The sequence below is a fragment of the Ambystoma mexicanum genome, chromosome 9 (genome assembly GCF_040938575.1).
Source record: "Ambystoma mexicanum isolate Mex_15411 chromosome 9, UKY_AmexF1_1, whole genome shotgun sequence".
In the NCBI taxonomy this organism is placed as follows: domain Eukaryota; kingdom Metazoa; phylum Chordata; class Amphibia; order Caudata; family Ambystomatidae; genus Ambystoma; species Ambystoma mexicanum.
The window spans coordinates 992,725,824-992,742,847 of NC_090931.1; the positions used below are offsets into that span (position 1 = coordinate 992,725,824).

At 43.3% G+C, this 17,024-nt stretch overlaps 1 protein-coding gene across 1 annotated transcript in view; it reads right to left on the reverse strand.

Annotated features, from left to right (window-relative positions):
- LOC138488874 (dynein axonemal heavy chain 11-like) overlaps nucleotides 1-17,024 on the reverse strand; it is a 2,478,284-nt gene that overhangs the window by 556,209 nt on the left and 1,905,051 nt on the right. Inside the window, exon 37 of the mRNA XM_069616234.1 lies at nucleotides 16,326-16,499. Within this exon, the coding sequence (XP_069472335.1) occupies nucleotides 16,326-16,499 (174 nt within the window). The remainder of the gene's footprint in view (nucleotides 1-16,325; nucleotides 16,500-17,024) is intronic.

Below are 17,024 nucleotides of genomic sequence, written 5' to 3' on the forward strand. Positions count from 1 at the left end.
TTGACAAACGGATAGCTATTCGGATCTCAGAGTAACATAATGAACTTCAACGAAGGTTCGATGCAATAGTGAGAGAGACCGTACATTGGAATACTTGGGTCTTTTATATGATTTGTCCAGCCCTTGGCCAACCCTCTCGCGGGTTAACCATTCTTGGGATCGGGCCTTGGGTTCCTTGCCAGGTCAATCCTATAATTTATGCATTTTGATCAGTTTTGCTGATATAGTTGTGCATTTACACATAGGTCAGCAATAGGACAAGGTCTCAGTTTGCGACCCCGACAAGTGGCCTGCAGGCATATTAATTATTCGTGTGTACTGAGGTCACAACGGCCAGAATCTTACTCAGAATGTCATTCGGCCTCCATTTTGATGTTCAGGGTGACTTCCACATTACAAGAGAACCTAAAATGGCGGCTTAATCCAAGATGGCGACTTACATTACTTTCTCTAAGGTCAAGACCTTGCCGCGGAGTTTATTCGCATGATATTTTAGACAACTTGGCGTAGGCCAATACACATACAATTGCTTCGATAGGAGGCATAATATTATTTCAATTCCGACAGACCCTCCTTTTGGCCTATGCCAAGTGCTAATATCATTTCTAATACTTTTGCAAATAACTCCATGCATTGTCGTCCATACATCCTGAATCATTATCTGTAATGTCTATAGCCATTAGGTCGTTCATCAGAACCTCTTTAGATGCTGTATCTGGGGCATACATTCTGTGCCCTACTGTGCTCACTGCTTGAGCACAACATCCCCCTAGCATGACACATATACTAGGTAGACATTGGAAACATCAACAAAGGAATAGCAGGATCCCCAAAATAACCAGAATGACAGAAAGCACCTTCCAACCCCAAGATCGTAAAGAATCCCAGAACCAGGCGCTAATATTCCAATCTCCCACAGGAACATGCACTTCAGAACTAAGGATGTGCAAGTTCTGTATTGCTTTAAAAATTGTCGGCGGACCCCACTAATTTGCATACTCCACCACGTTCTGCCAGTATGACATCTAATGCCTCCGATTTTGGAGTGCTACCAATCTTATTGATTTTTGTTCTAGTGTCATATTGTAGAGTATGTCTGTGGTCCGGTTGATGGTTCTCTCCAGTACTCTTGCTAGTCCCCTAATGTTTTCAGAGTTTGCTAACTGTACCCAAAAGGGCACAACTGATTTTGCTACATCTCCCAATACTTGCCCAGGGGTATCTCCGTTCTCGTCCCGCCGTGGGCGAGCCTTAGAAACCTCCAATGTACTAGCTACAAATACCCCAGGTAACAGGATTCCTATATAACAGGTTCCCTGCCAATCCTTGGGCAACCAGGGAAATGCTGAACTACCACAAACAAAATAAACAGGCCCCCCTACATACAGAGGCCTGTTCTCTCCAGTCAAATTTACAATGTTCATACAACCTTCAAAATCTCCCATTGGCCGAGTGCCATTTCATTGTACACAAAAGAGGACGGAATCAGGGCTATGATTTATAGAGTAGGAAGGAGGCACGGCGTCCTTATTGCCTATCGGTGCCATTTTAAAGGAAATTAGAGTTTGTAAGCGAAGAGATAGTTTATCAGACGGCCTAATAGAAGCAACATTAGGTTTACTTCTATTTGCAAAAAGCGACCATCCCAGGGGAGTTAATTCACGTTTCTCAAAATCATTTAAATTAGTTCCATCAAAGTTCCCTGAGATGCTATCATTCCAACGGCCAAAGAATAGTGCTCTAAGAGAGGCATAGCAAGCAGTTGTTAAAGGTAAAGGGTGAATATACCATCCTAGCCCCTTGTTCCCATGTTGCGGTAAATGAGTGCAAATCCAACAATTACTCTTATTAAAAATGGCATGCGTTGCATTCATTACTATCATTAAAGTGTTATTATGATACTTTCGTCTATGCTGGGAGTCTCTAGGTGACAGAGTGTGAAGGTGTACAGAGGGAGTCAAAGCAGTAGGTACAATCTCAATTGGCAGTAGAGGTTTTAGAGGGTAAATTTCTTCGAAGTACCAAAGTCCTACAGCAGTAATCACACAAATACCAATTATCATTAACACAACACAGCAATACGTTTTCGGGGCCCAGGCACATTGTTCGTTGTCCGAGTTGGTCACCCCCCTATTTACAAGTCCAGTGCGGGGAGCAGCGGTGGAGGTGGCAGGCATTGCAGTTTCTCAATCGACGACCCCAATGTTCGTTGCTGGCGACACTACGGTCGCGCAACTTCTTAGTCCTTCCCAACCCTAGCCAGCAGAATCCCCTTTTTTCCTTTTTGTTCGAAAGGAACTTTCTTTTACAAGAGAAAACTTTCAATCACTTCTCCTTTCCAAATGCACGGAAAGACCCGTGCCGTAGTTCTATTTCCTTCGTCGAAGGTCGTACCTGGTGGTACCCAAAACTGTTTGATCAGAAAATAAGGCGGCGTCACTTCCTGAGGGAAGCGACGTATCGGAGGCGACGGAAGTCGCAGAACTTGAAACAGTGTTTCCCGGAAGTGACTTTTCCAAAGAGTGCAGAGACGAAATGGACTGTTCCCCAAGCTCCACGGGCTCAGAGAAATTCTCCAACGCACTCACAGCGCTGTTTGCTACTCCAAGATCAGAGATTGTAGCATCAGCAAGGTGTTCTGCTTCTTCTGTAATGTGTGGCGTTGGGTGAGGAAGTTCCTTGACATGCGTCGCGTGGATCCAGTGTTTTTTCCCAGCCACCCGCACTGCTGTCCGGGTGAGCAACAGCATCTAGTAGGGTCCCCTACAGCGAGGAGTGAGACAGGAAGACCTTTCGTAGGCCTTCACTAGGACCCAACTTCCAGGCTGAATATCGTGTCCTGGGCCCGTGAACCGTACAGGTAAAGCCGAGTAAACCTGATGATAAATGAAATACAGGTTTTTAGTCAACTGGTTGCAGTAGTCTACAAGCAATACATTTTCCACCTCCCTCAGGGCTTTAGGCTTTGGGAGACCCCAAATGTTAGCAGGTCTCCCCATCACTACCTCAAATGGAGAAAGCCCAGTCTTAGTTTGGGGTGTGGTACGCATGGCTAATAATACAATAGGTAAGGCATCTGGCCATTTCAATTTGGTATGGGCACATGTTTTTTCAAGCTTATTCTTTAAGATACCATTATGTCTTTCTACCAACCCAGCACTTTGAGGATGTCTAGCTGAGTGAAATCGTTTCTCAATATGTAACGCTGTGCATATCTGCAAAATTACTGCTGCAACAAAATGGGGACCATTGTCTGACCAAATTACCCTTGGGTGCCCAAATCATGGAAAGAATTCTTTTACCATAGTCTTTGCAGTGGTCATGGCAGTAGCATCTTTAACGGGGAAAGCCTCGACCCATTTACTAAAAGCACAAATAATCACAAGAACATATTTTAGATTGTTACACCGTTCCATCTCAATAAAATCAAAGTGCATGACCTCGAAGGGAACAGAAGGGGGCCCAAAGCTTCCCCTTGGAGTTACTGTCCCCTTCCCCACATTGTGCTGTAAGCAAACCATACAATTCTGAACATGTCGTTGTGCAGTCTTCAGAATTTTGTCATTCACCCAAACTTGTTCTAACATTTTTGTGATCTGCTGAGCACACACATGCGTAGGACCGTGTGCCATTGTAACCATTGCCAGTACATATGAATCAGGGAGCAACCATTTTCCTTCAGATGTATCCACCCAACACCCATCATCATCCAGTTTCCCCATTCCTTCGGCCCACCTTTTAGACTCTTTTATTGTGGCATCAGTTTGAATATCTCGGCACAGACCCAATACCCTCATCCATTACATAGGCATCTTTTGTTTCCCTTAGAGCATACATGTCCGTGCTAAGGTCTGTGGCTGTTTGCCTGGCTATCTGGTCAGCGAAAGCGTTCCCTTTTCCCACATCATCTATGACCTTACGATGTGCTGCACATTTCATGATCGCTAACTGCCTAGGGAGCGAGAGTGCCGAGAGCAATTGCACTATCAGGGGACCATGATGGATCTTGGTCCCATGTGAGGTCAGGAACCCTCTTTCTGACCAGAGCCTCCCAAACAACTGTACTCAACGTAGTAACTGCGTAAGCAGCTGTAGATGTACCATCTGGAAGTTTGAAGCAGGAGCCATCACAAAACAGCTCCCCTTCTCCATTGTCCAAATGAGTATCTATAAGATCTATCCTGCCCTTTGTTTCCTGTTCGGTGGTATACAGGCAGTCATGTAATTCTTCGTCACCGCAAAGAGTATTTTGTGGCAAAGGTAGGAGTTCAGCCGGATTAAGAACACAACACCTCCTAATTTGAATGTGAGGGGCAAACAGAATTAATTCATACCTTGTTAGCCGTGCAGAGGTGAGGTGTTGCGTTTGGGTTTTGTTCAATAGGATATCTACAGAGTGAGGTACCATCAAAATCAAATCATGGCCTAGGACCATTCCCTCACTCTGTTTTACAGACGCGGCAGCAGCAGCGACAGCTCGCAAACATCTTGGCAAAGTGCAGGCGTCAGGATCAAGGGCGGAGGAGTAGTAGCCGCACAGCCTATTCTTCCCTCCGTGTTCCTGTGTTAACACAGCCAAAGCACATCCATCACATTCATGCACAAACAACACAAAGGCCTTGTCATAATTTGGAGTACCCAGAACCGGTGCAGAGCATAACGCGGTTTTGAGAAGCTCAAATGATCGTTGATGTTCCGATTTCCATGGCAGTGGCAGAGAAATGCCCTTCTTCGTCAAAGCCAACATCGGTTTTATCACTAGTGAAAAGTTTGGGATCCACAACCTACAGTAAGAAGCCATACCTATTAAGGCTCTGACTTCCTTCTGTGTATTTAGAACAGACATGCCAGAAATGTGTTTTATTCTTTCAGGGGTCAATCTTCTCCCCTCCTTTGACAGGAGGTAGCCTAAATAGGCGACCTCCTGACAACAATATTGAAATTTTTTGAGCGAAGCTTTATGACCATTTTTAGCTAGATGAGCAAGCAACAGTACAGTGCCTTCTTTACAAGCACTTTCAGAATCTGCAGCCAAAAGCAAATCATCAACATACTGAAGCAGTGTACAAGTAGGTGGCAATTCAAGGGTGTTGAGCTGCTCTTTCAAAGCTCTACTATAAATGCTTGGACTTTCAGTATACCCTTGAGGTGCCCGAGTAAATGTAAATGATCGTCTCCCCAAGGTGAACGCAAACAAATATCTACTCTCTTTGTGTATACGAATTCTAAAGAAAGCATTTTTTAAATCCACAACGCTGAAGTGCGTAGCCGTAGCAGAGATCATTGTCAGTATCGTTGTTACATCAGGCACAATTGGAAATTGTGGGGCGACAACTCTGTTAATAGCACGAAGATCAATTATGAACCGGTATGGGATTGCATTGTCGCCTTTCTTGTATACAGGCAAAATCGGACTGTTACATAAACTACCTGCAATCTCCTCGATCACCCCACGATGCACAAAATCGGAGACAATGCACTTCAAAGCACGCTCGCCCTCAACTGATATTTTATACTGCAGAATGCGTGGTAATTAACTCCATGTTTCAAAACTATTTTAACAGGCTCAATCTGTAGTACCCCGACATCATTGTCGTCAACCGCCCATAAACATTCCGGGACAACGCTAAACTCAGGAGGCAATGGTCGAGTCAAAAACTGAGAATTGGGAAGTTGCTGTGGTGAAACCGTCAGTCGTACTCCATCAGAGGAACAATGAATTACTGCATTCAATTTCTTTAACAAATTTAACCCCAGCAAATTCTCTCCACAGTTTGAAGTCAGAAGGAAAGGGCAATGGTCCGTAAAGGGACCCCAAGAAACAGACACCGGCGAAGGAACCGGACAGACAATTGACATACCAGAAAACCCCACAGAAACATTTGTTTGCCCTGACAGTGGAATGTTTGGAACCCGGGAATGATCAATGGAGCACTTCTGTGCTCCAGTGTCTATCAAAAACTGGTGTTTCCTATTCCCCAATAACAATTCAACGTAGGAGCCTTTCTGATTAACGGGAATAGGTGAAGGTTCCAAACCCTGCTTCAGGTAGTCCTAATAAAATAGAGTATCATCGGAAGGAAGCTCTTCAGAAAGGTAGGCAGCAGAAGGGTGATCAAATATGTTCCTCGAGTCCACACTCGAAGTCTGATTTTCCCGTGAAAAAGTTTGCTGAGGATCTTGTAAAAACTGACCCCTATCAGGGCCCCCTGCTCCAGGGCGACCTCTAGGTCGTCTACCCATACTCCCAAATGCATTGTTTGACCTTTGTCGAAGGACGGGGCACTGTGCTCGCCAATGACCTTCCTGGCGGCAATAGGCACATTGATTAATATTCACAGAACCCAAAGGAGCGTTTCCTTTTGGGACATACTGACCTCTGGTCTGTGTCGTGCCTCCTCTGGGGTTTCTAACAATTTGTTGTAATAATACTTTAGTTTTCAGATCTCCTTTCCTCTTCTCTATTTTCTCCTTTTCATTATTAACACGGTTCTCATAATACTGTGCCATGTGCAAAACTTCAGATTGAGATTTTGCCTGCCAAGCGCTCTCAGAGGACATAATCTGTGACTGGATGTCGGGCAACAATCCACGTACAAATTTGTCCACAAACAACCTTTTCCCAGACTCTGTACCCAAGTCCTGTCCACTCAAGTCAGAAAATACCTGCTCGAATCTATTTAAGAATTCGGTGGCACCTTCAGTTTTTCCTTGAACACAGGCCGTAAGCTTGTCCCAATAATTCTTTTATCTGGAATTATAGTTTTTTAATTTTGCGACAATTCTATCAGGCAAAGTGAGTATTACCTGAGGCGGTTTCTCACCAGCTGGTCTTTCCCCATCAACCCTAGTCATATTAGCCCACGTATCTCCCAACCCTCGCACATCGTCTATTGTCCGAACCTGCTTCCATACATCTACGGGTAGGAGTACAGGGAATAGCAAGTCAATATCACTTAAAGTGAACACAGAGGACTGCAAAACAGACTCTATCTCTTTGTAAAACCTTGTCGGGTTTTTCCTGATATCGGGAACTGATTGTTTAATAGTGTTCACTTCCTGTCGTGAAAACGGGACGTGAACAAATTGCGATACATAATGCGCAGGGATATCCACAGCGGGTGCACCAGTCCCAGCGTTAGCGGGAATCTCAACCTTTGGGACAAATGTCGTAGGAACCTCTCTCATAGGCAACTGAGATATAGGTAACTCCGACCGCTTACTAAGCAACAGAGCCAGGTCGAGCGCTAAGGCAGTCGAAGAAGTGTCGGGCGAAAAAGCCCTTTTACAAATCCCCAATAACTCTATAGGGCAATTAACCTTTTTCCTTATACATTCTTCCTGCAGGTACTGTACCATTACCTGAATCACCTTCCTTTGCATTTCTACTGTATACTGACTATACGTGTCATATACTTCATCTGGCGGAATCGATGAATCCAAGATCCATCGAATCGCATCTTTGGTACAAATTCGTACTTCCTCAGGTGCCGATCTACGACACGGAAGGAACCGTTTCTGTACATACATACTGTCGTCTTCATCATCCTCATCTCGTGACTCCTATACTTAAACAATCTTTCAACATGCCCATGTACATTCTTCTCTGTATCCCTCGAAAGTGCTAAAGCATTTAGATCCCTCACCCCTTGTGGGAGATCCGAATTTTGTAAACTACCCCACATCACACATAAATGAGTCCCCAAACCTTCGATAAAAACATTTTTCTCGGGAAAACTGTTCAAATTAGATAATGTGGAAAAAACATTAACTCCATCACCTTTCTCCATACAGTGCTTAGCCCATGCAAACAATTCCCGTTTCTTATCTGCAGAAACAGTATTACGAGTGACAATCTTTGACCCTGCACCTTGATCAACTTCAGTCAATACGGAACCACTCGGGAGCGGAGGTGTGGGCAAATTCAGTAAGGGTGCAACTATCGGCGCGGGAGGAAGGGGTGGTGCGATAGGTGGAGGAACAACAGCTAGAGGAATAGGAAAAATAGGTTGTACAGGGGGAACAGGAATAACAGCAGGGACAACAGCAGGAATGGGCAAAGCACCCAGGAGAGGATCATACGGGGGTGGCGCAGAAGCACCAGGTCTGCGTTTGTTTAACAATTTTTCAATAAATTCTTCAGAAACATGGAAATCTTTAGAGGGATACATTTTCTGGATTCCGAGTGAAAAAGCCCTATCCATATTTTTAACTGACTCTGAATGTTTTTCCTTATCATATAACAACGCCTTTTCGGCATTTGTTTTATGACGGCGTGCATGTTTATCCCTACTTTTAAGCTGCTGCAATGCTTCTTTTTTCCAATTCTGCAAAACATCAAAGGCTGCAGGTCTGGCCTTCTTTTTGAGCAAGACCGATTCTAGGTATTCAATACGGGGTATCTCAAAACTACCATTGATTGGCCACTGAAATTCGGAGGCATGTCTGGTCTGTCTGTGCCAAATATCATTAAATACTATACTTCCAATGCCATACTTACAGTACATAGTACATGCCGGCGACCCCTCCTGTGGTGCCGGGCGACTAAATTCCAAAGATTGTCGATCGCTGCGGAACAGAGCCCTAAAGCAGCTAGACAATTTCCCAGGCATTTCACAAAAAATAAATTGGTGTTACCTGGTCAATAATTGTGTCTGCAGATACAATACGCCAAATTCAAATTGTCAGGGTTAAATTAAGAGCCGGGTCACGACTGCACCTGACCAAACCTAAGGAGGACCGTACGGTTTACCAAAGAACTTACCTAACGAATTTTACCTTGTGTTTGGTGGTTTTGACAAATCTGCCTGCCTCAAAAATGGACCCTCGTCAAGATGCCGTGTCAGACCACATGACTATCATCCAAGGATCGGATCGTGCAGAGCTGCCGAGGTATCGCGTCTCGTTCGGTCGGGCCCGCAGTATCACACCGTCCGATCCCGGTTCGATAGTCTGCGTCAACCTTCAATGATCCGGCATCAATCTTGAGGGTCCCTATTCGGGCGCCAACTGTGAAAACACAAAAATAATATGGGCCGGGAAGCCCAAAAGAAACACACCAACACAGGTTACAAAGAACATACAAGTGCTTTATTTTAAAAGCTACAACAGTTACCAAAGTCAATTGACAAACGGATAGCTATTCGGCTCTCAGAGTAACGTAACGAACTTCAACGAAGGTTCGATGCATTAGTGAGAGAGACCGTACATTGGAATACTTGGGTCTTTTATATGATTTGTCCAGCCCTTAGCCAACCCTCTCGCGGGTTAACCATTCTTGGGATCGGGCCTTGGGTTCCTTGCCAGGTCAATCCTATAATTTATGCATTTTGATCAGTTTCGCTGATATAGTTGTGCATTTACACATAGGTCAGCAATAGGACAAGCTCTCAGTTCGCGACCCCGACAAGTGGCCTGCAGGCATATTAATTATTCGTGTGTACGGAGGTCACAACGGCCAGAATGTCATTCGGCCTCCATTTTGATGTTCAGGGTGACTTCCACATTACAAGAGAACCTAAAATGGCGGCTTAATCCAAGATGGCGACTTACATTACTTTCTCTAAGGTCAAGACCTTGCCGCTGAGTTTATTCGCATGGTATTTTAGACAACTTGGCGTAGGCCAATACACATACAATTGCTGCGATAGGAGGCATAATATTATTTCAATTCCGACAACTTACCTGACGGCCGACGTTGTAATGCCCTGGTTTTTCCGGCAAGTCAGGCGCCAGTAAATCATTACAGGTCTGGTGGCTACCTGCCAGTTTTACTGGCACGGTTACCGCTGGACCGGTAATGAGGGCCAGTGTCTTTTATACAAATGAATGGAAACAAATTAAGAATTCTCTCTTGTTAACATGTGTGTATATTGATTCTCTTGTAGAGATAATATATGATAATTAAAAATAGTATACTCAAACAATATGCAGTTCCCACTATTAGCAATAAAGTAGTTGAGTAGATACCAGAAACCTACTGTTCTATTCACTTGTTAAATGTTAAACCCACTTACAACCAATCAGAAATGTGTCTGCAGCTATTATGACACAGTAATACTTAAAATCATATAATTGTGATTCTGTGTAGCAAGCCAGGGAATGGGTGAGGTCATGGAGAGCAACCTCTGAATAACCCATTAGATGAAAATGGTTAATCCTCTGTCAAAGGTCCGTGGATTCTATGGGCAGGTAACTAAGAACAACCTAAAATCAATCTAGAGACATGGTTGCAAGGATTCCTCTCTTCCTGTGCTTTGATGGACCCACCTATCCTGCCCAAAGAAAAATGGGGGGTCAGCATAGGATATCTTTGTGTATTTGCCGAAACTCAGTACCATGATAAATTCAGTGTTTTACCAGCACAGGGAAAGTTGGAAGGCTTGCCTAACAAAAGAACTTGGTGTTTCTTAAGGGTGTAACCATGGAAAAGAAAAATGTGTGGCAAAAATTGGTAAAATTGCTTATTTGATACCCCCAAAATATTGAACCAGTCATAATATGTAGAATTGGACAAAATTGGCAAAGTCCCGGATTTTAGCCCCATGAACAGTGTACTGCCTCAGGGAGAAGGCATCTGAGAGCTGTTTGTTTTTTGTTTCCTAAGTAGTTTAGCTCTGTAATTTAGTGTTGCCTCCAAGTTATTGAAGCAAGCATAAACAAATTGAAACATTGGCCAAGTGCCAATTTTAGGTCCATATACTAGAACTACAGGCCTGGTCTACCCATTACATGACATGCTTACTTCTTGCCAAGGCAGTGAAGTCCCGTGTGATCAGATGGGTCCTCCAAGCTCTGCTCCCAACTAGATCTAATGTGATGTAGCCTTTGACTGCGTCTGTGAAGTCTTCCCTTGCTGTCGTGGTTCATAAAGGCTTAAGACCTCCCCTTCATGTTGATCTGGCCCATCCCTGTTTCCTTGTTAGCAAATCCAATCCTAGCAAGCGGGTGTCATTTAATCAGCTGCACTGGTCATCCTGTCCATTTCTATTGAACTGAAGCTGATTTGACTTTTCTAACAGCCCAGAACAGTGGTTGCACCATTCAGTTCCATTTATCATTAACAACCATTAGTACCCGGCGAGGGTCAACCAGAATGCAACAAGCATTCTGATTGGCCCTCGCCGGGGAATAACCAGCCCGGGAATCCCTTGCACGCGCGTACGTGCCTTTTGTTCCTGGTGGGGGGTGTGGTGGCCCCTTAGCCAATGAGAAGGCTCGAAATGGGGCAATCTCCGCTCCGAGCCTCCCCATGGCTGGAGGCTGCCTTAGTGCCCCGCCGGGGACTCAGGTAAGTTTTGTTTTCCTCCACCCCCCTCCCCTGCAAACTACCCCCTCCCTGCCCTCCCAACCTCACTTACCTTCTTTTTTCTTCTTTTCACGGTAGCAAACGCGCTGGGATCACTTCTGTTCCCAGTGTGTCCGTTCCCTATGGCCGCCATGGAAAGGGAAAATGGACTAAGTTTTCCCTTCCCTTTCCCGGCGACCATTTAATTTGTCATTTTTTTTTGTTTGTTTTTGAAACGCAGCAGCATTTTGGAACAGAAGAAAATGCTATTAGTACCCCTGTCTAACAGGCCTAATGGCTATAAACCCCTCGACAGCGGGCCAATACTGCCCGCGGTAATGCTACGCTATGCTTGGGCCTGTAACTATGGGCCCCTGGGGCATTACCTGGGGCGGTATTGACCCGCTGTCTCGTGGCTTATTGCCACATTCATTCTGGCAAGTCTTTGGATAAGCCATTTCATATTAGGACATGTACAGCCCATAATTATAAATGTGGCATATTAGCATCTGCTTCTCATGACTGACAGTGCAAGAGAGAGCATGTTCTTTTTGCATGACAAATCATTTTAATATGGCAGATGTATCAGATTTTCTGTACTGTGGATCTGTTAAAATAAGAATTGAACTGACCATTTTACAATTTACAAAGTTGTACCATTCACAAGCAGATAAAACACTTCTCTTACAGTTCTGTAATTTATCTTTTCAAAGTAACATGTTGTGTTTAACAAATAGCCATGCTGCTATTGAATCAGAGTGTTCTTCTGTGTTTTCACAATAACGCAAGAGAAATAACAGATATGTGTCTACTGTGAGAGGTCAGAAATATGAGGCAGACAACTTTGTGATGGTTTTTCAAAAGATTCAATTTTATTAAATTTAAAAAGGGTTTGATAAATGCCTTACTATCCCTACCCTGACAAGGATTTCCTGCCTAAGGTAAACTAAAGGAAACACTCTAACAAAAGGATTCTGCCCCTCACACTTCACATACAACAAACTCAATAAGATAACATATTGCAATTCAGATACAACAAAATCAGCAGTTATATTCAAGATCAAGTAACGGTTTCTTCTTTTAGCCTGAGTGAATCTCCCTTCTCCAGATTCAATCAGGATTTCAACCGACAGTTCAAAGAATAAGGAAATAAGGAAAAATAAAGTTCCAATAAGTCTTTCAACTGAATTTATACAACATTTCTAAGAGTTCAACAATACTTTGGTCTCTCCACTTGAATTTAACCAACAGTTCAAGAATGTTCAACAATTCTTTGATCTCTCCCCTTGAAGCAGAGTTTTATACAACTTTTCTTCAAAGTATAAGGAAGTTTCCACAGTTCATCAAGAACAACAAAAAGGCTTCCGTCAGAATAATTCTGTAATAGTTTACAACATACTTGCATCAGCAATGTTGATTTGTCAGGATGTTTTCCACAATGATTCACAATGTGATTTTGTGGACTTGTCACTTCTTCTTCAACACTTTTACCCAAACAACAGTGCTCTAATGACTTTTGTCAGGTCCACTCACCTGCCAGGCCTATAATACAAGGTTCCTTGTCCTATGTACTCCCCTGCCAGGACTAGCAAAACTACTGCTACATCTACAAGTACTCCTGTGGTTTAGTTTTATCTTCATACAACTCAAAAGGTCTTATAATTTGACGAACAACAATTTGGACTACTTCTTCAGGGAAAACAAGAGTCACATTGGTGCTGTTTGTTTAACACTCTTGACTGCCACATGCAATGCAGGTTATGCTCCTCTCCTCCTGCACACCTTTTGTCAGAAGGGCAGCCTTCCTGCTACTCTTGTTCCCACCTCTTGCATTTACCAAGGGTTGACAATGGTTTGTTTTCTCACGTTTGCTCCTCTTTGGTTTAGGCAATGCATATTTAGGTCACTTCCCTCTATTGCCTCTCTCTTCCTCTGACAATAGGGTTTACAAAAACTTGTTTCTTAATTGTTCCCCCTTGGCAATGGTTGTTTATAATTGTTTCTAGCAATATTGTCCCCTTGTTGTGTTGGTAATTGTTCTGACCTTTAAACTCACAATGGTAGTCTGCTAGTCTGCTTGCCAAGCTCGTATACTGCCACTTTCTCCACTTTACATTTGGTTCGTATGCAAAATTATTATCTTTCTGCTTTACATCATTTCTACATGGTTTCTACTTGGGTTTCTGCCACTGTACTACTTTTCTATTAGTTCGATATTCAAAAGACCTTTTTTGGGCCAGCGGGTGGTTACAGAGCGTTCCGGGGTCACAATGCACATGTGAACTCACCAGGTTTTCTGTGTGCATCTGCTCGCCTTGCTACCTTCAGAGTCTCGGCTTCCTCTGCTCCAAGCGATGTGGAAAACAGCCTTGTTTGGGTTTCCGTGGCTGGCCCTGAGCAAAACAGGAGCGTTTCGTGCTCCAAGGGCTCTCTGGTGCGCGCCTGCCACCAGAACCTGCCTTGCTGGGGGAAGGCTTCTTGGCTTCACGCTTCTCACTGTGCTACCTCTGCAACCCCGGTCTTCATGAAGGAAGATTGTAAAAATAACACTTCCTGCTGTGTGCCCTCTGCAACCACGATCTTCAGGGGGAAAGATTGTACAATTAATGCTTTCCACTGCACGAGCTCTGCACCTCAGGTCTCTGAAGGAAAAGACACTTTCAGAACTAGCATCTGTCTGCAAGCTACGGTGGTTCTGGTGTCTCTACGTTCCTTCAACTGCAACATCTGTAATATGGAGCTACTGCAACCACTCCACCTTCCACTGCTACTCTTCCCAATGGCCTGCACTTGAGGGGGCCTGTTATGCCTCCCAGCTTTCCTCAGGTGTGGATCATTAACTCTATTAACCCGCAACTAGCAATCTAGGGCCTCTGGTTCCCTCTTCTTCATTCCAGTACTTTTAGCATTATGGGCCTTGACGTCCCCAATGTTCAAGTTGCTCCTTTCAAGAGGATAATTTTTCACACCTTTATTTTTATCCTTAATTATCTCTTTAAGATGTGTTTTGCAAGATTCTTACTGAATGGTTTGGTTCTCTAGGGGAAGTAGGGCTATCAGAATCCAATAAGTTAACATTTAAAGATTCAACTTTAATATTCCCCTGCTGAACATGGGAGTGTTAGCCTATACATTTGTGCTTCTCTTTGGAAAAGAGATTCATACTCCTAATACAGGACTGGTGAGAAAAGATTTTACCACCCCTAGGGTTGGATCAGGTAGCCGCTGCCTTCCCCTGGCCAACTGGGAGCAGACTTTAGGTAGAGTTTTTGTGAGGACTCCGCAGAATTCATCACACTACCCACATTCATTTTTGGCAGAGCACAAAGCAATGCTTTGACAAAATGATCTGTAATATGAATACAAGTTAGAAATGAACCCTTTTTGTAGTTTCTATATCTCCTGTATTTTTCAAATGACAGAGATATATTTTAAACGTACATCAATCTTTTGGCTTTAAATCAGCACCCTTTCATGTCATTTGCAGGGAACATGTTTTCTTTATCAACGATTTAAAGAGTTTAATAATGGGTTGCATATGTTACCTTGCTGAAAGGAAAAGCAGTCAAAGCCAATAGCACAAATGCGAATATCCATCTCACTATCTTTTTTTTTACCAAACCCAATCAGAGTCAAAGGCAGGTTCCAGGAATACAAAGCTTGCTTTGGATTGAGAGCTGTTCAAATCACAGGTATATTTAGGCAGTTTATACAGTTCGGTTGGCAAACTGCATTTGTGAATCACAGCTAATTAGATATAGAAGTGCAATATGATTTTCAGACCCACAGGACTGTGTATAAATGATAGCATTTGCGGAATATGGTACAGTACATGAATTAATTAAATATTTAAAAACAAATCATGTGTTCAGTCTGTGCTGCATCTAGCATGGGTTGGATGTGTAAACAAAGCAACGTTTCATCAGCACACACGCGTGCACATAGGCTGAAGAAGGTTGTGATAATGCTCATCTCTAGGGCCCACTGCTAAAGAGTGGAAGCATATTCAATATGGTGCTGGCACTGGAAGGACTGATTAGGCCTACACACCTAAGCACTCGCCAATGTGATAGGTTCTGTTGCTTTTGTGTCTGGGTGTAAATTTGACATGAAATCTGCACTGCCTTTTATTTCCATGAAAAATGTATACCCAGTCATAAAAACAACCGGAAATGCTGGCTGCCATGCCTGTGCATTGCAGATGGCATTTACATGAAGCCTAATGGATTCCACTTGTTTTCTGCATGTGAAAAGACAAGGAGGACCATTTAGCAGATTTCAACCTCTGTACCTGCATCATAGAGTGGCTCAGACAGGCGAATGCAGGCTTTACGGACTGCCCCCACCTAACCCCTGTGCGTAACATGATCATAAATTGAATGGCTCCTTATTTATAATGAAATGTATGTTGGCAAAATAACTGACATTGTTTATATTGCTTTCTCGTTGATTTTTCAGAAAGTTGAAGGTGTTCAGAAAATCCAAGATGGGGTGCGGTTTATCTTTAAAGCTAAAATGAATTTTGGTTTAGTTTATCAAAACCTGTATGCCATTATATAATGGACGCGTGCTGGTGTAGGATTTTGTGTGAATTAGCTTTATTGGGTGAGACCGTAAAGAAATACTGCTTCATCAACAGCAGATTGCATTTACCTGCTACAAACGTCTTTAGTGAAACATTTAAATGTGAATTTCTAACTGATCTTCTGAAGAAGCTAACTGAACCACCGACTGGTATGCTACTGAAGAAGGGGTTATCTGTAACGTGTGCTACTCAAATAATAGTAATGTGGAGTCGATGGTATTAGAAACATCAGCACCTGCCTGGAGCTCCTCTATGAAATCACGTGTGCTTCAGAGCTTGTGCGATTGGAAGAGATGCAGTACCCACCACCTCTCAGCAGGAACAGCAAGCACAGACCGGTTAAAACGTGGAAGGAGAGAATTGCTACTCATGTCTGCGATTGGCACAAGTTGCCCTATATGAACAAGTGTATTGACTGCATACAGCGTTTTATTGACAAAATAGCACCGGTACCTTTTGGCTTCTCAGGTAAGGCATCCACATGTTGTCGACTAGCTCCTGCCGATACTTCTTTGAAAATGAGCCAGCGTAAGAAATAAAAGCTGCTGTCAAGAGTATGTCACCGCAGAGCGTTTCCTCCTGCTCATGATATTGGGCCACAGACTGGGCCCACCTAACATTTTCCGACTAAATGTAAAATAAAACAAAGTTTAAAAAGGAATTGAAACATATAAATCATACATGTCATAATATTGATTGAACCATTAAGCCAGTACTTTATTGACAGCAGACAGTCATAAACAAATGACAGTGACAAAGTAATTATAGTCAAGTCAAGTAAAACTTTATTTTGGTCATAAGACCATAAAAGCATTGCACAACACATGAAATACATGGTAATTCATTATACATTACTCATTAGTCAATATTAAAAACAATAAAACCATCATAGCATTATGACATGATTTTACTCTTGTTACAGTTTCACATGCGTTGGGGGATACCATGAGGAGAGCAAAACTTGCAGCCTCAGGGTTATCTCCCTATGCATTTATTAACCACTCTGGCCCTTTGGAGCCATGCTCTATGATTGCATTGAGACGTGGCAATTATGATACAGACACTTTGGGGATTACTCGGGTATGATAACGGCACTCTCGTGTGACAAATCCCTCTGAGATTCGAATTGGTTTCAAGTAACTGCACCTCAAC